Source organism: Haliaeetus leucocephalus, unplaced genomic scaffold, assembly GCF_000737465.1.
Source record: "Haliaeetus leucocephalus isolate CR32 unplaced genomic scaffold, Haliaeetus_leucocephalus-4.0 Scaffold162, whole genome shotgun sequence".
NCBI classification, from domain to species: Eukaryota; Metazoa; Chordata; class Aves; order Accipitriformes; family Accipitridae; genus Haliaeetus; species Haliaeetus leucocephalus.
In genome coordinates, this window is record NW_010972598.1 from 1,617,702 (window position 1) to 1,643,917 (window position 26,216).

General features: G+C 34.8%; 1 protein-coding gene across 1 annotated transcript in view; it reads left to right on the plus strand.

Moving 5' to 3' along the window:
• Window positions 1-26,216, plus strand: part of CEP170 (centrosomal protein 170kDa) — a 104,619-nt gene that overhangs the window by 46,700 nt on the left and 31,703 nt on the right. Inside the window, exons 8-11 of the mRNA XM_010562600.1 lie at window positions 1,224-1,700; window positions 4,275-4,921; window positions 19,435-19,584; window positions 25,917-26,043. Of these exons, the coding sequence (XP_010560902.1) occupies window positions 1,224-1,700; window positions 4,275-4,921; window positions 19,435-19,584; window positions 25,917-26,043 (1,401 nt within the window). The remainder of the gene's footprint in view (window positions 1-1,223; window positions 1,701-4,274; window positions 4,922-19,434; window positions 19,585-25,916; window positions 26,044-26,216) is intronic.

Genomic DNA, 26,216 nt, shown 5'->3' on the forward strand with positions numbered 1-26,216 from the left:
TTATGCCATCCTGCATCCTTTACCCCTTAAACTCCTGACTCCAGTATAAATGTTTCTGTTGCTACCTTATTGCATAATAGTTTCATACACAAATGTTAATTGTCTTAGCTGATATAGTGTGGCTATTTTTAGTGCCAGAAATCTGTTAATTGCATTCTTATTCCTTTACTTGGCAACCTAAAATAATTTCTTAAGCATCTTAACGTGGTTCATGATAAATCATGTAGGAGCTATTCAGAGTTCTTCTGCTGGAATGTTACTTGCCGTTGCTGCTAACTTCTCAAGCGTCTGTTGCTTATAGCACATCTCTACACCAGATATTTTGGCTAGCTTACTACTTCATGAAATGCAACCAGAAGGTTTGTTTTCTTAAAGGCACTTTGGTAGCTTTGCTGCAATCAAAAGGAACTTTAACCTTTGTTGAGGCTATACAGTGGGACTTTCAATTACTACCCCATGCTTTTTCCACTTCCTGCTTTCTTTACCCAGTTAGAGCATGGTTTGGTAACATTCTACACACTTACAGCTGTTGTTACTTTTTCTGTTCATCTACAAATTATGGAAACAAAATAAGAGCAGGTGACGGTAGGATTTAGCTTGATTCTTTAGGTTTCTACAAAAGATAAAACTAAAGTGTTTGAATTCCAAAACACTTTCCAATGCTTATCAGTGTTAAACTTTTCAAGCCAGAATTAGTGTTTACGTTCTGTTAATGTGTGAATTGTTTTTCCAAAGAATTTTACCAAACAAAACTATACTAGCTATCCACTGCAGGAAATGAAAGCCAGACCACTAGCACTTCTTTTGGGGGCACCTTGATTTGATGTTTTTCCGATAGATTGGAATTGCAATAATGATCATTTCAACTATTTCTCTAATGCGATTTACCGGGTTTTTCATGTGTGATAACTCATCTGACCTTTATATCATCTAAAAGTTTTTTGGAATGCAAATTTTCTTTGACAAATTCTAAGTCGGCTTTTTGCCATTTTACACTCCTTACAGCCAAAGGTCGTGCTGTCTTTTCAGTAATACTTTTAATATGTAATTCTGGAATTATAATTCTGGAATTATTTTTCTAGAACTACATTGCTTAATCTTCTCCAAAATCTTACTGTTTATTCCAGAAATTGCTCAAGTGGCCTTTACAGGAGTTTGGAAACTTCTTGAAGAACCTGAAGTTCCCAAGTATTGTGAAATCTATTTTTTATTTTTCTTAATAGGATGCAGCACAGATGCCAAGCAAGCTGAGGAGCAGTCTGCAGCTGCAAATGAAGAACTTTACCCTTTCTGTAGGGAGCCAAGTTATTTTGAAATCCCTACAAAAGAATTCCAGCAACCTTCACAGGTAGCAGAGAGCACTATTCATGAAATTCCAACAAAAGACACTCAAAGCTCCCATGCAGCAGGTGCAGGGCATGCTTCCTTTACCATTGAATTTGATGACAACACTCCAGGAAAAGTGACTATCAAAGATCACGTGACAAAATTCACATCAGAACAGCGTCACAAGTCAAAAAAGCCTTCTTCCTCCAGTGGTCAGGACCTGCCTGGGCTTCAGACAGTGATGATGGCCGCAGAGAGCAAAGTAGCAGATTGGCTAGCACAGAACAATCCTCCTAGAATGATATGGGAACCAACTGAGGAGGATTCCAAAAGTATTAAGAGTGACGTTCCAGTGTACTTGAAGAGACTGAAAGGTAACGTGAATAATTACAGCTATGCCTATTTCTGAAAGCAACAATTCCTCACCAGCATCCAGTGAGTGGATCCCTGAGCCCTTGCTGAGTTCAGTTGAAATCACAGATACTCCACATGCGTGCAAGGATCTGTGCTGGGAAATTTTATTACAGTTATTAAGTCTTAAAAAGAGGATAGGAAAACAAATCTTAAGTAATCTTACAATAAGTATACTAATTGGAGATATTCTAGTACAGCTGAAAACATAACGTTTTTAAAACATTGATCTTGAAAGGGAAAAGGAAGAAATCCAAACCTTAGTTAAATTTCGTATATTTCACTTTTTCCCCTGCATTACTTTAAAAAGCCGAATTGCTTTTTAGAACCAAAGCTCTGAAGTTCAATTTATGCTTTTAGCAACTCTTCCAATAGCATATGTTCTGTGAATATTCATGTGCTCTAAGAAAATCATTTATGGCAAAGAATACATCATATAGTTATTCTGCTTAAATCGATGATGTACGACAGAGTCAAGTTTGAGTCAGGAATCTGAAATAGACTAAGAGCTTCAATTTTTATACTAAGCTTGCAGAATATTGCATTTTACAAGAATGCTGCTGTTGAATGGAGTTCCAGGTGATTATACATGTTCATTTACTGCAGATAGTGACACTTCAAATAAAATTAAATGAAATGTTAAGTGTGATAAGTGTACTTTCTTTTGGATGCCACTTAGCAGAATAAAGAAGAAAGTAGTTTTGATGTTCAGATGAAGATTCTAGTGGCATTCAAACTTTCAGAAAGAAAACTTCAAGTCTCTCATTTTCTGTTTTTAATTTCAGCAGGTTAACCCTGCAATTCCCATTTTTCTTGATTCTGCAACATTATCATGCCTAGCTGTTAAACCAGCTGGGACTGGGTACAACATGTTTTGTCTTACTGATCAAAAGTCTTCTTTTTAAGGCTGACTCTTCCAAATTAAGCCAAAAAATAAAATCTTGAAAACAGAATTATATCAATGTGCTAGCATTAAGATAATAGTGTAATATTTCTTCTAGAGCATATCACAGAGCATTCTTTGGTCTTCATGATACTGTGTTATATTCATGAACATTCCTTAATATATTAAGCTTGTCACTTTGATAAATAGGAAGGGCTTTGTTTACAAGGCCTTAACCTTTTCCTGGCTCCTCAAAGACTGATGAATTTTCATCTGAAAGAGGTGTAAGTTATGGGGTGCATATGGTTATAATAAATATCTGAATTTTGTAATCTTCTGTGATTTGTTTGTATTCTCGCTCATTAATTGTACTTTTTCAGATTATAAGGTAGAGAATATACCTAGCCGCTTTGAAAGTTTGATTAAAAAAAAAATTAAAACTTTCTTTTTTCCTCAGCTTTTTCTTCCTGTACTGAAGTCACACTGCTAAAGTCATGTGATATGACTTTTACTGTGATGTTGATATTTATTGTTACTGTTTGGAAGTATAGGAACCATCACATCATTTTCTTAGGCACTGTACAAATAAGTAGCAAACAGGAATGTGAGTTGGGATTCCAGCTGTGTATTCAGTGCTATTAGTCTGATAAATAAGGTTTCCCAATATGTGATTACTATTTTACTGAGTAGTAGCTGCATATCCTAACTATGTAAGTGAGAAAACCTTAAAAAGCTATCCTCTTGAGAATAAAAAAATAAATAAATTGTACGATCTGTGTATACACAAGTAAGACTTGATCAAAAAAGAGTTCAAAGAAGGTAAAACTGAGCTAAAACTTAAAAGTGTAGACACTTTCATTGTACATGAAGTTGCTTTGTGTTACATGTGACTTACTGTGTATGAGTGTCCAGGCTTCCATGCATTTTCAGGTATCACTACAAAGTATATTTGTAGGCGTATATATCATTTATTAAATACATAATCCTTATTCATAGATCTCAAAGTAGTTTGTGGAATGAATAAGTAATAACTACTTTACATGCATACATCGGATGCTGAGGGGAATGAATGATGGAAAAATTCATTTTACTTCTTGGAAAGAGTAATAAAGAATTCATTCCAATTTTTAGTAGACATTTCTCATGATAAACTCTTGTAAATGTGTGAGGAATCCAACAATATGAACTGTGGCTCTCAATGGGTATTTTCAGATACCGGAAGGACTACTTTAAGGTTTCTTTTTCCTCTTAACCCTGCCTTGAATCTTTCAGTAGTCATTTGTAATCAACTGGCTGTGTAACAACATTAGTATAATTCAGAAACATACTATAGTACAGCTGGTAAAATACTGGCTTTTGTAAGTCACTGATAAGTATTCACAGATGAGAATATTGGTGAAAAGGGTAATTCAAATTCTCTGCTGTTACTGACCAGCTTATGAAATGTTTCATTGTTTGACTCATAGCAAGTTGAATGCATTACCAGGGGCTGTACAAAATTTGCAGAGCCAGATATGAAAGCTGTTGGAGTCTAAACGGAAAACCAATTTGAAATTCTTTCTTTGTTTGCCAGTTTTCTTTTGTACATGTTGGGCTGGGGCTTTTTTTGTTTGTTTGTTTCATTGTGCTATATATTCTTTTGCTTTGCTTGTAGGGAATAAGCATGATGATGGTACACAAAGTGATTCAGAAAATGCTGGTGCACACCGGCATTACAGTAAGCGGGCAGCACTTGAAGAACATTTAAGGCATCATCATACAGAGCTGAAAAAGTCACACCAGAAAGTCCATTCCACAGAAAAGCAGCAAGAGCAAGCCGGTTTGAGTCAGACTGCCTTTATGATTGAGTTTTTTGATGAAGACCATCCTCGAAAGAGACGTTCTTACTCTTTTTCTCAGAATGTGGGAGCTTTGTGCCCAGAATCTCCATCTCCAACACCTCATGCACGAGCTGAAAGAGTGAAACCTACGTCAGGAGAGAAAGCAGTCCCTTCATCTGTACAAACTAGCTCATCACATCACAGAGCAGTACATGGTGTTCATGCAAAACTTTTAAAACAAAAATCAGAAGAACCCTCTGCTGCATTACCTGTCTTACAAGCTGCCTTGTTAAGGAGTTCGGGAAGCCTTGGCCATAGGCCTAGTCAGAACCAGGAGATGGACAAAAAGTTGAAAGGCCAACATGTTTCTGCTGCTACTGAAAAGGACAATGAGGACGACCAGAGTGACAAAGGTACTTACACTATTGAGTTGGAAAATCCCAATTCTGAAGAAATGGAAGCCCGTAAAATGATTGACAAGGTGAGAAACTAAAATATATACTGATGTTAGTGGTTTGTGATGTGGGGGCAACAGTCTACCACTTCAGTTCTACTTATTAAAGCTGCTACATTAGTACAAGTTCGTAAGCCAGTCTATAATGATGAAATATGGAATGTCATAAAAGCAGCAGCAGGCATTTGACTAAAAATTCTTCCTGTTTGATACTGCTGTTCTTCTAGTTTGGTAGTTTTAATGTGTTTTCAAAGGATTTAAGTACTGTAAGAATACTAGGCAACAGAATTCAATTAACTGGTATTTTAATGAGAGTTGTTAGATTTGAATTTTTACGTCCCTGTGGAAATACTTACCTGTTCTTAAAATCCTGTGGTCTCTGTAGTTTTCAGTATATAAATTGGTTCTATCCAAATTATCACATAGAAATAGATTTTAAATGTTTTCTATACTTACAAAAAAAGTATATTCAATAACAGTAACTTACGCTTCAGCATCCATTATAAAGAGTAAGTATAAGAATGCTTTCATTTTCCAAGTGTTTATATGATAGCAATGTCATTTGCCTAGTTTGAATATAGGTGTATGCTTTATTAGGCTTAGGAATCTTATGATGACCAAGTAACTTTTGCTTCTTGGTAACAATGTAAATAACAATACAAATCGTATTTGCAGTTAAGTAACTGCAGAGAATGCTTTCTTTGGATTCAACAGGAAGATATGGGTAGGAGAAGCTACGTTTAATCATTTGGCTTAACTGACTCTTGAAGAGGATTTTTTTTCTGTTATTGTTGTGTTTTCCTAAACAATCCGTTGTGGTAGAATGCTGTCATCCAATTCTAGGCAATTTTTTGGCCAGTTTAACAGGTAATTGATCACTTGTTATAGAATTATATAAGGATTGATTTTGTGTGTCTAAAACTTTCAGAGCTGAACAAATACATTAATACATTTAGAATGAATTTTGGCTAAACATTGAAAAATACTTTTTGAAAGACAAGCTAGCTTCACTGGTTTGATTTTGTAGAATAATGCTGACATAGTGGGGAAATGGGAAATTATATTACAGATGGTTTAATTTGATAAAAGGTGTTTATGGAGCATTTGGGGGGGGAGATTAAAATAGAATCGCTGTCAGTAAAATCATAAAGATAATGGTTTCACCTCTTATGGATTCTGAAAAAGAGACTTTTGACTTCTTTGAGAAAGTATTCAAAAACTTCTGAGAACTAAAAGCATTCCAAATGAAGCAAGTAAATATTAAAGAATGTCATGGCTTTGACTTGGTGTCTACAAATACCTACATTTAATTCTTAAGTTATAAATCTTCAATGAAATTGCATCAGAAAATGTGTGAGTCCTGTTTTTGCTAAGTATAGTTGTGCAACAGTGTTTACTTGGAAACTAGAAAAAATAATAACATTTGGAAATACACAATTTACGTACTTTATACTGTCTAATGTTTAGTAGGATTTCAAATTATTTGTGGTCTTTAATATCCATTTGGGATATCCACAGTCAGTTTTTTGTTTGAAACAGATCTCTCCTGTTACAGGAGAGATTCAGGAGCAGGAGGTGAATGCAAGCAGTAGGGATGGTAGTAAAGTATTGGTTAATATTTTTTGTGTTGTATAAAAAGTTTTTGGATATCATAAATACCTCTTACTGCTAACCTAAAAAGTGTCACCACTAGAAATTAAAGATTTACTAGGAAGTAAAGCAGAGATGTTTTTTCTTTGAGGTCTTTCATATCTTTTCACTTAGTATCTGTACTGAAGCATTATGAAGTGTATATTTTACATCCAGTTCAAAGAGTCTTGCTGCACAGTTCTTCTTTGATTTGGTAATATGAAAGAAGTATGATATTATTTTTATGAAGTGCAGAAAAACATCCAGTGAAGAAAATCAAAACCAAATGGAAGCCAAAATTTCTTCCTCCAACTGAGCTCAGCTTTGCTTCCTTCCTATTTTAAATTGCTAATGCTGTGGATTCTGTTACTCTGCTAAAGGTGGATAAGTGAGGAATAAGACAAGGACTTTTGTTAGTCTGTTGACTGCTGTGCTGCTTTATTGAGGATTTAAGAGAATTATTGGTATACATTTTATCAATAATTCCAGTATCATCTCTCTTTCTTTGTTGGCAAGTCAGTCCTTTTTTTTACGCAGTTACAATGCCTGCTCAATTGAGTCTCATGTAAGAGTGTCTGTTGGGTCAGAAGATGAACTGAAATTCAAGAGTTGGGTTTGCTAGGATTGGGGTAAAAATGCACTACAAATAGCAAGGATAACTTTCTAACACATTTGCACAAACAATGCAGTCTTGTCAGTAATAGTTTACATTAGAATGGTGCTAAGATCCATGTCTGGCTCACCTGAAGAATTTCCTATGGCATAAAATACTTCTGGGTTTGGGTATTTTTTCCCTTTTACTGGAGGAAAGGGTGAGAATGGGCAAAATATCCAAAGATTACTTTCAGTGTTACTCATTCACTTGGGAAGCCTTAGCCTTAGCCTTACTCCTGTAGGCAGAGTCTATTCTTTTCTTGGTAAAGGAGTATAAGTCCAAATCACAAATGCAAGAATGGCGTAAACTTGTCAAAAATCAAGGTGTGATTAATAATGCTTCTTTGAGTTAAGAATCCAAGAGAAGCATGCAGGAAATCAAAAGTTAAAATTCTCAGAAAAATAGAAAAAAAGAATCTATATAATTTAAAAAGGGGGGGGAGACCTTAATGCTGAGCTGTATTGTTTCCTTCAAAAGTACCATTTTTGCTTAATGTAGCCTTTTACTAAAGATTCTAGGAAATAGACTCAAGGAAAATAAATACTTAAGTGAAATGATTTTAAAAATCCAAAAAGGATGCTGTCCTGCTTATTCAACATCTTCATTTCATTTAGATTTCTAAGGATTCATTTCTTCCTCTGCTACTCTTTCAGTCTCAAAGAAAAAAGTATTGTCTCTACAGCAGAAAAGGAGTAGAATAACAAACAACATATTTTTTTTTCTTGACCATTTTAAAGCCTGGCTTTTGAAAAGATAATGTGAGAAAGATACAAAAATAATCAGAAGGAAAGAGGAAGACATTGTCTAAGTAATGGAGAAAAGCTTTTTAGTGAGGTACTTTTCCCTAAGAGAAAGGTGTAATAATTTATCTGCAGTGATGAATGACTGTTTTGGGGTGAATGTCTGTCACTTACCTAAAATGAAAGATTACAAAAACATTGAGGCTTGTGTCTTACACAACTTTCAACACCTATATAATTTGCTGAGGCAATGAAATTAAAATCGGACAAGATACCAAGATCTGACAGGCAAGATCACTGGAATAAAATCAATTTATATAAATGCCCACAGACACTGAACTGAGTAGGAAAAGAGAAATTTGTTAAATTGTTTGCAGATTTTCAAGATTTAAAAAAAAAAAATGGTGAAAAAATGAACTACGTCATAAAAATAGTAAGCAGCTTGCAGTTGTAAATAGAAAAAAAACCAAAAACCAAACATGCAAGACCCATACATGCCTGGAATCCTCCAAAGATCATTCCTGTTTCACTTGTATGTCAGTTAGTCATTTGGATTGATTGTATTTTCACATCTTCTATGCTTAGATCAGCTATGATAGGAACTGATGTAATTACTTAGTATTTCAGGAATACTAATAATTGTTTCTTTTGTGTTGTTATTTGAATTTTATTCATAAATCTTAAAGATACTGTCATAGGAATTAAATGTCATAGCCTTGTGGCCAGTTTTGAACAGGTTATTTATGTTTAGAATTGGTGTGTCATGTTTCTTAGAACAAAACAAACATCTTGGAGAATAACTAAAAAAATAAATTTTAAAAAGTAATTAAAAAAATAAAAAACAACATCAAATTTTGTAGAGGTTAGGAGAAATCTCAGGCTGTGTTATTAGGCAGAGACAGAGAAGCAGTCAACCTAAGAAAATTTCATAGTTGTTTCTATTTTAAAATATAATACATGTACACATATATGTCCAGGACAAATATCAAAACATGAAACTATTATAGAAGGAGTGAAGGGTATGGTGGGGGGGGAGGTGTGGTGTGTGTTTGTTTTCGCTTAAGCGAATTTCATTTCGTGATACTTCTGAATGGAAAGATTTGTCAGAGTTCCCATTGTAGAGATAGTGGTTATAATTTGGAAGAAGTTGCAATCTTCAGCTGTTACTTACCCACTGTAACTGCCTTCTCTCCTTAGTCAATCAACTGGTGAGAATGCTATCTCCGCAATATTCCTGTGCTTACATAGGATCCAGCTGTGCTTTTCACAAGTAACGCAAACCCATGCATACATTCTCCATCTTGTAGTATTGAAATTTTCTCTGAAACACATATTCTAGGACTTCTCACTCATTTTTATTTTTCAGTAACTTGACATTATTACAATTTCTTTCAAATTCTGTTGGTTTTTTGATATATAGAGATTGTGTGAATACTGTCATTATTACTGGTATGGAAATGTGTTGTAGAATTCTCTCTTCTGTTACTAGTTTACTTGCATTTTTATTCTATCATGGGTTTCCATATGGTCCTCTGTCACCTTTAATTCACAAAATATAAATTCTGAGCAAGATGGGGACTGTTCCTCACAAACTCATGGTCTTTTTACTTGTTCTCCACAGTATAAATGTATGGTTGTGTCTTAATGTTCTTTATAAATAGAGAACACTTGAAAAATAGCAATAAACCTACCTTCCTAAAAGTCCTTTCATTAGCCGATGATATTCTGCATCCAGGTGTTCAAATGTCACTTGAATTCACAGAGAAGTATGAATTGGTTAGTAGGCAAACAGGTTTAGAAATTAAATACATCAATAACGTGGAAAAAAGTTATGATTGAATAATAGATGCTGGCTCTCTTTTTATACTTGTAGAGCTCTTTTTAAAATTACCATTGAGAGCAATTTCTTCAATAGGTAAAGAAGAAAAGCTGCTCTTACATACTACAAAGACCACCTTGAACATACCAGACATACAATATTCTCTACTCAAACAGCTTCAGAAAGCCACAACTCTTTCTAGCAGAATAGTACCCTTATTGTTGCAGCTAAAAGCTAAGTACAAAATAAAACAAATTCAGGATCTTGATTTGATTTAGAACATGCTTTCAGTGTTATTTCTAACACATAAAATACATGAGTAGATGGGGCACAGTTGTAAGACTTGTTTTTCTTTTACATCCGGCTGTTCTGATCTTTAGGTAGGTTCAATGCTTTCTTCTGTTAACACTTAGCAATTGCTCTCTATTTTGCACTAAGTTGTAAATTTTCTATCTGTTTTACATTTTTTAAATAAATAAAATTTGTTCTAGTAGAAGGAAATTGTTCTCAGCAGTCATATCAGGTTAAAAAAAAAAATCTTCCTCAGCCATGGAAAAGGTAAGTCTGTCAGTGGATGAAAGAATTCAAAATGATGTTTCGGCAGTTCATCTTCCTTTTTGTTGATATACAAAGACTGCAAATTACCAGGCTAATGAGTTTCCTTTTTTCAATAAAGCAAAATCCTACCAGTAATAAATTTTAATAAACGAACGTGCAAATAATTCTGGATGGTTTTGGAATATTAAATACTTTGAGGCTATTGCAAGAAATAAAAAGCAGTTCAGTGAGTTTTTTGCAAGCTCTTCTGGGGTTTTCTTGGGGGGTCCTTTTTTCTTCATTTTGTGTAGGGGTTTTTTGTTTGTTTTCTTCTTCAGCCAGTTTCATTTCAGGGTATTTCTGAATGGAAGTACTTTGTAGAACTTACAATAGCGGAGTTAAACTCTTCTTTGCACGTGTGGGAAGGGAAGGAACAGAATAGAGGCTATATGTATGTTTCAATTCTCATCAGCCTAACTAACCAGGGAATCCAGCATGTTACAGCAGCTCATATGCATGTGGAAACATTGGGCTTAGATAAAGTTTTCTTTGGTCCCAAAATTGTTTTCTTCAATTATGTTATAGTCATTTAAATTTCCTGATAAATAATTGATTTTTTTCATGAGCAAAGTAATTTTAGATCTCAAATTCAACATACTGACTCCCAACCAGAAGTAAAACTTGAAAAGAACTACCAAAATCAAACCTCAGCCCATGCTTCTGTCATCTTCAAAAAGAATTGTTGTGACCATTTAATGATTTTGTTTTCAATGAAAAGTTCTTATTTTAGATCATGTTCCAATTTATTTTAAATTGAAGAAGGATGCTGTTTCAAAGTCTTTGTTTATATAGATAGGCCATAATAGTAATGACCTTGTTTTTAATGTGCATGCTATCATCTTTAATTTTACTTGATTGTATACTACACAAAGAGTATACACAAAATATTATTCTATTGACACAGTCTTCAGAGAGGTTCTTTTTTTCCTCTAAAAATTTGGAATAACTAATCATTTTGGAGGGAAAGCTGTTCATGTTCATATAGACAGCAGGTTTTCCGTTTCATTTTCTGCATCTTTCTGCTCACGATGATACTTATATTTCAGTTTGTTTTGACTTTTTTTTTAGTATGTATATGAGTGGGAATCTATTCTGAAAGGCAATCATAATAAAATGGAATCTCCTTACTCTTTTTGCTCCCAGGGTATATCTGTTCATACCGTATTGTGTTACTGGCTAATGTGTTCTTCAAGGACTGTGTACTTTTCAATGATTTGTTGTTGTTGTTGCTTTAAGTCTTCATAAAGCTTGTTTACCACATCTTGTCTTCTCTGTTGCAAACCTTAAAGTTTTATCAGTAATCTTGCAGATAGCATGAAAGATTGTATTAAGCATAAAATAACTGCTAAATGAAGAATTGTGGACTGACAAGTTTAAGTTTAATGTTATGCTAAATATTTTGAAAGTAAGAGTGATAAAATCATAAGTAGGTATTTTATTATAATGTTACATTTGTATATATCAGTCTAGTTCTGTGAGAAGCATACACTAATTCAGATGTTTTCCATCATTTGTAAATAGTGTGCAATGCACAGCAGGGATTGATTTTAAAACATGGAGCCATATACCAAATTAAAACTTTTTTTTTTTAACATCTGCAAGGTTTATTAGAAAATGTGTATTCTGAACTCTTTCACTAAAACTATGTTTATCCAAAAACTTATATATACAGTGCAAGTGGAGTAGGGAGGGGGAAATGTTTTTCATTACAATACTTAACACACATGTTGTTATAACTCCTCATGTTACAGAGTTAACATACATGTTATGGAACTCCTCTTGGCAAATTTTTGCAGTATTATAAATGACAAACTACTTGAGAAGAATCAATGGGCACAGAGTAAGTTTGGAGAAAAAAAAAATCTCCGCATTTTTCAATGACTGTTTAAGAAACCAAGACAGATGTATCTATTTTCAGAAAATGACTTTCAAGTCTTCTGCCTTTTCACACCCTCTGGGTTTAATGGCTTTTACCATTGCTTCAGCAATTTCTTCTACAAAGAGTGCCTTTTAGCCCCACAGAGTGTCTTGGTTGCAGAATGACTATTTTATGAATACAATGCTGAAAAAGCAGTAGAACAGTTGAAGCCTGTCAAATCACTTAAGTGTATAAATTTTGTCAAGAGTTCAGACGATGTTTTTAATCTTTTTTCTTCTGAGGGGAGGAGTCTTGCAGTCTCTAACCTTATTGTTTCTTTTTTAATTTGGAATTCTAAAGAAAATTAATTCTTCACTGTAGCAAACAGGTACAAAATATGTATGCATGTAAATATGTAACTGGCGTCTGGTTAAGAGGAAGTTATTAGACTTGGCACGTTCATCCTTTTCATTTGCTTATGTAGCTTTTTTTTTTATACCAGAGCGTCTTGCATCTGATTCTGTATCTTCAATATATAGTTAAAACAACATAAACAGCTTCTGTGAAGATCCATGGCTATTCATGAGATATGCCCTGCACAGAATACAGTCTGTTTGCCTGGGATGGCTAGGATAACTGCCAAGAACAAGCAAAAACTATTAAAATCAGAATTCTCAGAAGCAACTTGGTTAAACACAGTTCATGCAGTAGCTAAACACAAAGTGAGCTTAGGCATTGTACTCTGGCTCATCGCACTTTCTCAAAGGTGGGAAGAAAATGTTTCTCTTTTGTCTTTTCAATGTGACCAGTAACTCTGACTTGTAACAACCAATTTACTGGTGTATATTATGAATGTCTGGACCACCTTCTTTGGAAGAATGATGAGGACCTCAGTCTGCACACTAAGCGCAGCATTGCCAAGATAATCTGCAATATGGATCTGAAGCCTCTTCCATTTCCCTGCTCTCTGGAATCCTCTCTTCCCATCAATCAAGCATCCTTTGAGTGTGGCTTATTTACACATTCTTCTTCTTGCTTAGTACAGCCAAGCTGTGTCCAAATCTACTTGTGTTTCCAAATTCATGTCTCTTCCCTCTTTTTTTTTTCTTTTTTTTTTTCTTTCTTGCTGGTCTGACTGTATCAGTTCACAGCTCAGTTTCTGAAATCTACTTTTATTTGACTTCCCTGATAATCAAATATATTCATCATATTACTTTCCCCTAAAAAAGCTATGAAACATAATTGATATTGTAATTTACATTCCCATCACTTTACAATGGCAAATACCTTATGTCAAATTTAATCACTTGCTCCTTGTTTTATTTTGCCATGGTCCTGTCTTTAATGCACTGTACAGTACAGCCCCTTATCTGTGCTCTGCTTTGGTGTAGTTTGCTTTTTTAACTGTTCATCTTTGAATTCCCTTTTACACACTTTTTGTCTTTGGGTTTTGTTCTGCTCCTTGTATACAAATTGCTTGCACTGAAATTAATAGCATTTAAATTGTCATCCTTTACAAATATCTCCAGATTGTGGCTATAGCTGTTGTTAAGATCTGAAAGAACAGAAGGAGAATTATTCAAATGCGTATAGTTTACAAATACCATCATTAATGGATAGGTTCGTAGTTACAGCTCTCTGAATTGCAACTAGAATCCTTGTTATTTATTTGTCGGGTTTCTGTCAATCTTATTAATACTATTAGTAATTACTGCATATCCTTTATGTTAAGACTACCATGGTAAGACTATTGGGAGAAATTTAGAAACTCAAAATTATAAAACTAGATAGAATTCTTCAGAGTTGTATTTTGAATAAAATTTATGCTCCTAATTTTTGTTAGTGGTCTTAGAAATGCTTTCTAATGCTTTGTGTAGTAAGTATGTATGCAGAATGATAGAATCCCTGTACTAATATACATAATTTGCTATAAAACTGAGTGAACATATCTATTCAGAGTCTCAAATAAGACATTTTCTTCTACTGATATCAGTATTTTCAGTAACGATTTGGATGAGGAACTAGTTCTGTGGACATTAAGTACTGACTAATTATAATATTGTAGAACTGCAGTGTGATCTTCATAAACCATGGCATAGTTTAAAATTAATGTCCTGAAACTAAATAAAAGTAAGTGTAAAGTCCCAACATTAGGAACTCTGAAAGTCATGTAAAAGAGATACAACTGGAAAAAGTTTTTTCTTACTCAAGAACTTTAATGTTTATAAAAAGCACATGAGGAAAACATCAAGTGGGGCTTTGGGGATTTTTGGGTTTGGTTTTTTTTTTTTTTTCCAGCTAACCCATTTTCTTCCTTTTGATTCAGAAAAATGGTTCCTGGTGCCATTAATTTTTCTGACCAGTTTTTATTTTAATTTCTAGAAGGTCTCGCAAATCAATAAAGAAAATATCAATAAAGAAAAATGCCTTCTGTGGTTTTAAAGAATCATCACTTTTGATAATTAATCCTGACATCATTATACTGACCTCTAGTATAGTTCATCTATGGTACAAAATATATTAATTCATCTGTTGGAGGGCAAGGGAGAGGGGCAAAGAGAGTGAACAAGACCAATTCCCGATCACTAAAGCTAACTTGGGTTAAAGCTGTGCTTCAACTATGGTGACAAGCAGGTGTGCTCTGAGTCATGAGCTGTTTTCACAGGGAAATGTGTATGGCTTGCCAAAACAGATTCCTCTGCTTTCTACAAAATTAGCCCTTGCAGAAGAGGACAAGGCACGTGCTCAGACTTGGTCCTGTAACTCCTGCTGTCTCCAAAAATATGCCAGTACTTATTGCAGTGATTGCATCTTGCTTGTGTTGTGTTACATAGACTTTGTTAATTCTTGTTTGATATTTGATAAAGAATTTAAAAAATTACTGTTCTATGTAGATAACGTTCTCAGTTACAGTATTGGAAGAAGTGTTGCTGAGATAAAGTGATGGAATTTATTAATATCTACATCAAGGTGCAATTGTTTTGCCATCAGTTACTTTGTACTTCTCCTCTGTACTTCTCAGGCTGAGTTTGCATTCCAGCAAGTAACAGCATGATGCTTTGGGACTTGCTGTATTTTTAGCCTGCTGTTTTGTCCCTTTGTTTTACTGGTGGAACCACAGAATGTAAATAGAGTATCACAGGGGGCTCTTTGGAGGGCTTACCATTCAGTGCTTTGAAATTGAAAGTATGTGTCGGAAATTCCCTTTGTCCCTGCTGATTTAGGAGACTTCATTATATGTCAGCCATAGTGTTAGCAGTTCTGTAGTTGAGAAATTATTGGATTTCCCTTTGGGATTTCTCAAGACTGACTCTTTGAGCTAGAAGGCTGACCTGAGGTGCTAAGTTATTATCTAGGATATTAAGGATCATAGGATCACATAAGCTGGAAAGGACCTTAGGAGGTCTGTAGTCCAACGCCCTGCTCAAAGCAGGGTCAGCTTTGAGGTCAGACAGGTTGCCCAGGACTTTATCCATCTGGGTCTTTGCACCCTACAGGGACAGAGACTAGGCAACCTTGCTTGGCTGTCCTCAGAGTGAAAAAGCTTTTCTTTATATCCTGTCTGAACCTCTCTTGTTTCAACTTAAGTGAGTTATCCCTTGTCCTCCTGCCATGCATTACTGTGAAGATCCTGGCTGTCATCTTGAAATGCTCCCAGTAGGTACTGGGGGGCTGCTGTTAGGCACCCACAAAGCCTTCCCTTTTCCAGATTAATCAAGCCCAGCTTCTCCAGACTCTCCCCGCAGGGAAAAGTGCTCCAGCCTTGACCATCTTGGTGGCCCCTGCTAAGCTCCCTCCAGTTAGACAGTGTCTCTCATGTCATGGGGTGACCAGTACTGGATGCAGTCTGACTATCACCTGTTAATCCATTTGCTTAAGAGGTCAACTTGATGGCAGGTTAAACAAAATTATGCTGACTACATTTCACAGATGGGGCTTGGCTTTCTACAACAATATTGTTGTCGTTCCCCTGCCATTCAAAATGTCCTGATTTGCAAGGGAAGTTGCTTCATGCTTCATAACAATAAAGTAGCTATTCTTAAACACCACCACCACAGTTTATATGTTTCTGATAGTTCCACCATTACAGCTCTGTGGCAGAGACCCTGCAGGAACCCCATGTAATGATGCAGATTGGTGCAGTGCCTAGATTTTTTCCCCGTCAGTCAGATTTCAGAGATTCTGTGAAAATTATTATCCTGGGTTTTGTTTTGTAGCTTTATGAAATAATCTACTCTTTCTGCTAAAATATAATTTCATAAAAATAAACAGTAATAAGGCAGAGCAGGGCAGAAAACTAACTTTCCAGAATGATTGCTTATGCGAAGCTGTTAGCTTAGAAATAATCTTTCTCTGGTAGTTTCATTTTTAAATGACATCTGTTTAAAAACCAGCATTAATATCTTCCTTAAATGACTTTAAAATCATGAAGATATTTAAAGAACAGAAACATCTGAAGAATTGGAAGCCTTGAAGAATGTCATTCAGTCTTTGTAGGAAGATACAGGTCTTTCTCCATTAAGGCTTCAATCACAATAGCCCACTGTTTGTACACATACCTTATCATAGCAACCCATAAAGTACAAGTTGCATTTTTCTAAATGGCAGAGACACGATTTCCAGCAGAAACCTTCAGGTTATTCCATGGCTGTTTCTGTTGAGGGTATATTCTCATTATTTGGTGAACAGTATTAAGTGGATTGGTTAATCCTGAAATTCTGATAGTATTAATTTTCTGCAGATGTATGACAGGCGTGTAAGTGATGTTCTAAATTTTGTCAAATATTAAACATGATTTGTTTTATCTTTTGCATAGTTTTCATATTTAAATTCTTAATTATGTATTAATGGCATTGTTTTCAAAGGGTTTTCGTATATCACAGTTCTGAAATTTAGTCTTTGGGCTAGATCACACTTGGGGGAATCTTCTTTCTTGCTGAGAAGAGGAGCTTTACAGTTGTGTAGCGATGGAACTTAGGGCAGGTGCATGCACTTACCAGTGCTCCTACATGTAGAATGAATGTGTAGTGCGAAAATACACATTTATTGAAAGGGATGCTTTCCTTTTATTTCTAATAGTAGTGTCCCCAAATATTTTGCATATTTTTTCCTGCCTATGATATCCCCACTATATATACAGAGGGAGCAGTAAGAGTAGTACTAGGAGGTAAATCTATTCCTTGAGTCTTATTGCTGCTGCTTTTACCTTTCACAGAAGAAACAGGCAATATTCAAATTTGGTTTTGCAGTAATTTCAGTACTAGGAGAAGAATAATAAAATTTGCTTGAGTAGGACTTCAATCCTAGAAAAGGTAGGACTGAAAGAAAGAAGCCTCAGGAGCTGTTGTTTGTGATACAAGAAATTTGACATGGTAAATGAATGTGCCACCAGATAATATGAAGCAATTTACAGGCAGCAATTTAGTCCTGTAGTCCTGATTAGATATGGAAGTGTTGTATTAATATTTTCCTTTAGGTGCTTATGCAATAAAATCAGAATTTCCTTTCATTTAAAAGAAAATGTAAAACTCTGTAATCAATGGAACTACGTTAAACAAGGAAAAAAGTGGCTGCAGAGTAGCGATATATTCAAAGGAGGGAGGTAGTGAAAGAGAACTGGTTTCTGTCCTCAAAAATTGCTATAACTGTACAAATCAAAAGTATATCATTAAAGAGAAAACGTAAGTTGTATCATACTTATTTCTAAGAAAAGAAATTTATGAAATACTCTTAAGCAAATAGTGCATAAGTATATCTAGACATGATTTATGTATTAACTGAAAATTAGGGAGCATTGCCTCAGTTTTAGAGCTGCAGAAAGCAGGCTTTTTGCACGAGAGCAAAATACAAATCCAATGCTTTTGAAAAAGCTTCCTCAGTTATAAATGTATAAATGCTATAGCAACATCTTTCTGGACACAGTAGATCATAAGCAGCAGTTGAATGACAGGGTGCCTAACTTTTTTTTTTTTTTTTTTTTCCTTCATCTGCTTCTCAGACACTAAAAAAAATTATGGTTTGTGGCCATCTAGTGGTGAATCTATTTTAAAAACACTAACCTTGTTCAGAATTTTAATAAACTAGTCCTCTAGCTTTGCTGTGCAAAACTGAATTACAAAACAGTTTCGGGGGAAAAAGTAATTCTGTATATCTCTTCCTCTTTTTCACTAGTAGTGTTTTTTACAAGATGATAGCATCTGTCAAGGTCATTTCCTTCTTCCCTTTTTTTTTTTGTCTTTCTCTAAGACAAAACAATTTTTGATGCTAACAGTTTCTTTTTAGCAGCCAATTTTAATGGGGGGGGGGAGGAGGGGGGGGTGTTCCATTTTTATTCTGTAATTTTTTTTAATCTCCAAGTCCTTAGTAGTAGTGAATTTATTTCTTAGGCAAAAATTTATACATTTTGTAAATGATATGTTTCCAAGATACAAAATATTCTCTAAAATACCTTTGAAGTATACATCAATTCTGAAGGCAATTCATATTCCTTAGTATCTATGACTCATGAGAAATTTGACAGGCAATGTGCTGGCTCTCCTGCTTAAGTCCTTATTACTAAATTGCTGTGGTAATAACATTTTTCCAGTATTTTTCTTTGAGTAATGGTTTAAAAAGTCATGGGAAAATTACTCTATCACAAGTGGAAGGGATTAATACAAGCATCAGTAGGAAGCAGTGTAGTAGAACTGTGGCAAGTCACATCTTGAATGAGATGAGTCTGCATGGTTTGTGAGACCTGGTGGACTTCTAACATCTGCTAAGTCCCTAACAAATGAAAAACTGAAATTTTGTTTGGATTAGAGAAATAATTCAACAAGCATGTTAGTAGCAGATGTAAGCATTTGTATTTCTTGTTTTCACTAGATAATAGTAAAAATCTGAAAATTTGGTGTTCCAGTTACTGGTTTTTTTCCTTAATTGGGAAATGGAGTGTAAAATGATTTTTGTAATGATTTTGCCTTTACCTTTTGTTTTTTTCATCAGTGTCATTTTTTCATATCTGACCATTCCAACTAGCAGTTGCTTGAATTTTCACAGTGTTGACATAGACTTCTGCTCTTTTTTAATTGCTGTAGATATTTCTTCTGCTTAATTTGTAGATTTCACCAAGATGACAGATAAGCATAATACAACAACCTGTTTAAACTCACTCTCCAGCATGCCACCATCCATCCATTAACATTGAACATTGTATCAGGATGGTATTGGGTTAATGTATGTAATGGTTTGTTTCATTTTCAGGTATTTGGAGTGGATGACAGCCAGGATTATAATAGGCCTGTTATCAACGAGAACCAGAAAGATTTAGTAAAAGATTGGGCTATAAGTTCTGCTACAGTAGTGCTGGAAGAAAAAAGACCACTGAGTACAACTGGATTTCTTGACACAGAGGTAGAATTTAATTTTTGATGGTCTTCTTTTTTCTTCCAATAAGAGAGAGCACTAATAACTGACCAGTAAGTGTTAAACAGCAAACAAAGCCTTGCCTAGAAAACATTAGCTTGATCTATAAGTATTTCATTTTTCTTAGGCCTTTATTGCATTATCAAAACTTCTCTGTCAGAGACAGCCACATTACATTGTGAAGGTGTTTTAAATTTTGCTACCTTTCTTAGTGCACTAACACCAGTGTGTTGGAAATGTAGCAGGAGCTTCCTTGCAACATACACTTGTACAGTATACGCTTCTTGTAAGTTATGCAGCAGAACTGAGGAAAAGCTGATTATGTTTTATAGCCCAAAGCAAGTAACTATATTAAACTTCAGAAATAAGGTGTATGCATTTAATGTGCGATACAAAGTCAGCTAGGGAAGAAATGGTGGATAATACATTTCAGATTTTTTCCCCAAGCCAGAGGACTTCATGTTTTTACATTCACGGTTTGAGTTCTGAAGTGAGATGCCACTCATGAGGAGTCACTTACGTTAGTTGCCTCAGAAGCAGTATAATTTAATCAGCTGGTGAAAGATTAGGCAAAGGAAAATGCTGTTCTTTATATATGACTCAGAACACGCACACAAGCTAGATGTTAATCATATTTCATATTGAAATCTTGGGAGACATTCTGGTATCGTTGTGAGGGATAAACTGTAACTTGAAATGTGTTGGGAACAGAACAGGCTTACGCTGGAGCAGAATTAATCTGGTAACAGTAACAAAGCACACCATACTTGTGCTTACCATGGCGAACTGTTTCTGAAGTATGATCCTGTAAATTAGCAAACTTTAAGCAAATTTTCTGGAATATATCAAGAGCTTAAAGTGTGACTTTGTGTGCCTGCCATGCAAATACATTGGTTTTAGTATCTAGGAATTTGTTTCCCTAGAGAAGGTGTTCTTTATCATGGTCATATTTTAGCTACTATGCAGTCTTGATACAGTAACATACTTAGTGTATCTAGATTAGTATCTTTGAATAGTTTCTCTAAGGTTATTACTTCAAGTATTATTGGCATACAGCATGAGCATATCGTGTGGAAGAATTCAACACACTTTGACACTTTGCCTTTCACCTTACTTCTTTGCAAGGATCTGTAACCACAGTCTTTCCCTCTCTTCTTTTTCATGCCTTTTGCAGCATTCAGCTCTCTTGTGCCATACCAGTTTTCAAGATTATTTAAAGGATTTATATTTTTCCCATTTCTATGATTTCATAAGCAGCAGAAGAAAGTATGATTTATTTTATAAACATAATTGAGCTTTTCAGGTGTCATATTTTACAAATAACAGGGCTTGATTTTAGAAGACAGACTTCTGCAATTATAGGGCAAGTTTAAGAATCCTTCTGGCAATGGCATACTAAAACTTGCTTTGATTTAGATTGAAATTACAAGAATGATGCCTTTTTATTACTGTGGATGCTTTGCTGAATGAAAAGGTCTTCATACATTGGGAAGGGAATGGGTTATTTGGCATAGTCTTAATTTACAAGATTATTACGCAGCATTATAGGGGGAAAAAAGGAAAATTGTTCGGTAGGTAAAGGATCAAAACTGACATAAGCAATGTAGATATAGCAAGAATTAGTGTAAGAAGAGTTGAAGACAGATGAAGATGGAAAAAAACTTAGCAGAGAAAGTTAAAAACAGAAGTCAGTTGATACGTATGTAGAAGTAAAAGAAGCTGATTCAGAAAAATAAAGGTGTGTTTTTGTAGTATCATAATGGGAAAATAATCATGAGGATAACTATTGAGAGAAGACTGTAATATTTAAAGTCTTATTACCAAATCTTACACTCTGTTTTATCATTAGGAAAGGGAGAGGCAAATGTGTTTGATTTGTAAAGTATATGGATATCATGTTCTCATTATATACAAGCTTTTCTGCTTGTGGTTTTTGGAAGACTTACTGCATTACTGAGCTGCAGGTCATAAGTTAACCTTATTGAAGATCTTGGCTAAATAGTCAGGAACCTCAGGGTAGCTCAGTGTTCCAGGCTTGCATCCACTCAGATTGTGGGTGAACCTTGTTCCAGCTGCCCATCACAGTTGTAACTATGGATGATTTAGCAGAATGAGGTGAATTCAGAACACGATTGACATAGAAAAAGAGAATAAAAATTTCAGAGATTTCAATTCAGGAATATGGCAAAGATGGCTTGGGAAATTATGAAGATTTTATAAAAACAATTTGGGGATTGAAAGATTATTCTGAACTCAAATATCTTAACTTTACAGGGCTTGTGAAGTATCATGAATCACATGCTTGGAAAGGACCTAAAAAACTGCTTGTCTTGTAAAGAAATTCACAGCTTTTCCTTTGATATGACAAGCTTTGGTACTTCGGAGTAGTGTATGTCATGAGACTAAATAAAATGCAGAGTGAATGTCTGACAGTTGGATTGAGCCTGCATGCACTGGTTCTTGCCTTTTCAATGATTAGAGATAGGCAGTAAAAATACTAAATTCATCTCTTTAAAATATTTAAATGTTTTTATTTTCTATATTATAAGCTGCCACTTGCCAACCAAGGTAAGTGTGATTTAAGAACAAAAATTAAATAAGATAGAGAACAAAGAGAATATTATTGTTGTTGTTGTTGTTATTTATTCTTACGATGTGCGCTCAATTAACAAAAATACTGCAGACATTTGGGCTATGATTTATCCATCTAGCTTCCATTTAATGTTCAGTGGCCAGTTATCTATACTAAGCACAGTTCTTAAATAATGTACATGGTTTATCAACATTGTCTTTGATGTGCTTCTTAAGGACATACCTGGGTTTTGTTTGATTTGTGGGTTTGGGTTTTTTTAATTTTCTGTTGAGACTGCAGCACAGTTAGAAACCTGGTTCTGCATCTGCAAGGTCATCAGTGCCATTGACTACAATGTTCCTTTTCCTGTTTTGAATGCCCATTTCACGTCTTTCCCACTGAAGATAAAATAAATAATACTGTTGACATTCTGAATACTGAATAACTTCATTCATGTAAATATTTGCTATATAGCTTCTTAGAAGTGCAGAGCTGCTGTGTGTATTTAGAGGCTGTATTTCCTTTTGTTTGTCCTCTCTAATTGGACTAATTTCCTGTCCTTCTGTAGAGCAAACCATTCAGTCTGAAGTTTGATACTTACTTTTTGTTTGAATTTAAATGCTATACTGAAACGTAGGATGATTGTGTCACCAATGTCATATGGCTGTGAAAAGGCAAATACGACCCTTTTATACCCTGGAAAATGTATTGACAGAAGAAAAGGGCAGTGTTGTTGCCATGGTAGAAAGTGTTGGTGAAACTGCCTCTGAAATACTAGCACTAGAATTGTTACCATTCTTGGTGAAGAAGTGTAAATACAAGACTAGAGAAGGTACAAGATTGATACAATTCATTTAGTCTAGCAAAGTAGTAGCTGAGATGGGTACAATTGCTGGGTTTTGCTGTATAAGTGGAGTAAATGCAACAGAAGGAAAAAGAACTATTTGAGATAGATGTCAGTGTTGTTCCAGGAACAAATGTGAAGTCATTGGCTCTAAATAAAGTAAGTATGGAAATACTTAAACCGATCATCACCCCTGGAGGAGTATGGTTCTGAAGCAGGTAGAGTGGGGAGGGACTAAAAGAGCTGCTTTTAAGATGCCACTTCAATTTATGAAAGGATGGCATGATATGATTCTTACAACATGAGATGACTGGATGACTGGAGTATGTGTCTGAAGAGATGAATTTTATTTTATTTTTTTTATTCAGCTTATTGAAATTTATTTTTTAAAAAATAAGATTCTGCTCTGAAATGTCAAGTATTGGAGATGCTTCCACGTGTCATGTGTGGGGGGGGTGGGGTTTTTTTCAGATGTAGATCCTGAAGCCCCAAATCTTCAGTCTGAATAATAAATCCACAGAAATCCATTGGTACATTTTGTGAAGATCTGTTACTCCAATTTAGTTTGTATATGTGATAAGCATAAGGGAAAGCACATTTAAGACGAAGTTAAAAGGCTGGTATCTCTTACGTAAACCCAGCTTTTCTGAAATACTAGGAAATTCCTTTTGGTATTCGAGAGAAGATTTGGAGGATTGCTTGCTTGAGAGCCTGTAGGATGCAAATTGATATGGATTATAGGAAGAACATTAGGATAACTGAATGTGACTTTTTAAATGTGTGTTTTATAAACCTTTCACCTTTTGGATGTGCTCAAACTACTGTCAAACTGCTTTTCATAGCTGTGTTGTTTGTGCTTGTATATACAGAGTTGGCAAAACACGTTTACATCCACTGCTATGTAGAAAATGTTTTTGTGGCAGCGTAATTACTTTCAGAGAAAATTTATCATGCTGCTTTACTGTAGTTAATCTGCAAAGTCTTAATATATTTCTCTATTTTGAAGTGGAATTCAGATTTCCAATACATATCATATCTGTATCTCTGGAATTGCTTAGGTGGTTCACTAGGAACTAGTTGGAGTTTTCTATAGCAAAGATAATTGAGATGTCTATCATATTTGATTTTGGCTGTAATTAAGTGTTTTATTAAAGATGGAAGTTCACTAGTACAGACAGGAAATACAGAAAAGAAAGAGATATGAAAGAAAAATGAGGCTTCAGCAGTAGCTGTCAATGCATAAATGCTGTACATTTTTGCATGGGTTTTTGGTAATATTCTTTCTAGCACCCTTTTCCTTGCATTGTGTTCAGAAATGCCCATAAATAACAGAAACATTGAATTGCCTTCCTTTTCAGTTATTAGACTTCAATTTTGTAACATTTTGATTCTAAGAAATGAATTTATAATGTGGAAATTTGAATAATAGTTCAAACAAATTATTTGGAGCATCTCTGACTTACTACATTCATAGTATTCTGAAAGAGATTTGTGAAATTGCACTTGTTTGCATTAATTAGGGTCATCCATTTCATCAGGAGAAATTCAAGATCATAAATTCAAGTCTTCTCAAATGCCTGAGTAACTTTTGATTTCAAAGAAGTGATCATATACTAGATGACATTGTTCACTATTCCATTCCCGCTAAATAAATTTTATAAAATTTAGAGAGTTGGTTTCTGGTCAAAGACTAGAATCCCAGAGTTGCCAAGGCATTGGGCAAAAATCAGTGTTCTGAATAGAAGTGCCAGAATTTGAACAGGCCGCAGAGCTTCAGCCAACCTTTGAAATAGCCCCAACAAATTTCCTTATTAAGCAAGTTACTGGTATCTGTGTCCTTCCCATCTCTTTTTCTGATCTTGAATTGTGATTTCTCGTTTAACTTGTCTATGGTTACGTAACTCCTTTGTAACTGTAGTCAGTGACTTCTGTCATTTGCAGTGCTTTCTCTTTTGAATCCAATAAATTACATGTGTAAACTTCTATAAAGCCTTTGACAACTGTATGCTATGTTTGTGTGTGCATGTGTGCATGTACATGCATCGACAGTTGCCTGCTGTCTTTTTTTTGGAGACATGAGCAAGAGAGACTATGATATATTGGATAAAGCAGTTATATTGCATTGTATTTAGAAGTTAGTTTGGGGGGAGGGCGGGAACTTAAGCTACTATAACAACACAACATAAAAAGATGGTTTAATTTTATATTTAGTTTTTTTACATTTTAAAAATGTTCAAGGTTTCAAAAGGCTTATTGTCAAGAAAGTAAATTAATTTCCATTCTAAGTCAGCTGCAAAAAATGATCAGATACTGATTACATTGACTTTACTGTTACCCAGTAGAGTGGTTTAAAACTAATCTTTGCTTCTTTTTTTTGTTTAGGCCAAACAAATAATCTGATCTTCCTTCCTTTCCATCACAAGTTATCTTACTCTTTCAGTCCTTAAGGTAGTCTTTCTGTAATGAAGTAAATACAATATTTCTTCTGAACAAGAGGGTCTTCTAAACTGGTAAAATGTCACTTTCTCATCTTGAAGCACGTTTTTAATTTTTGAACACCTACACCCCATGTTTTTTTCCTACCCTTCTGAGCTGAGGACTGAAATAACCTGGTTTTAAAACTAGCACATGTTATAGTATATTTTATATAGGTCCTGGTGTTTAGAAGTGTACTGCACTAGGAAAGCTGTTTATTCTGTACTGATTCTGCAACTATATAAATTTTGTTTACTTGTTTGTTTGCCATTCTAGAGCTGGTAACTCTAAAATTTAGTGAGGTAAACTCCTTTTTCAGTTTTCTCCAGGAAAATAGTGTCTGACATCTCTGTTCAGGAAAAACCTGGAAAGAGGACATGTTTTTTATCAAACAGTTGTAATTTTTCTTCTGCTTTTTTTCTTCTTTAGGAAACTTCTACTGCCCCTGGAAGTAAACGTTGGGTATCACAATGGGCCAGTTTGGCTGCTAATCACACACGTCATGACCAAGATGACATCAGATTGGAGTCATCTGTGCCTGCTCCATTAGAAAACGGTATTAAAAGCTGTTCTTATTATAAGTTGAAGAAACCTATGAAAGGGAGACAAGAACGATTGGGTATCTACATAAGCAGCTTTCTTTACTCTTGGTACCTCATCTTCACCGGAAATTTGTTCGTGTTATTGAAAAGAAACAGCATAAAAACGAGCTCAACGGTAGTGTTGTTT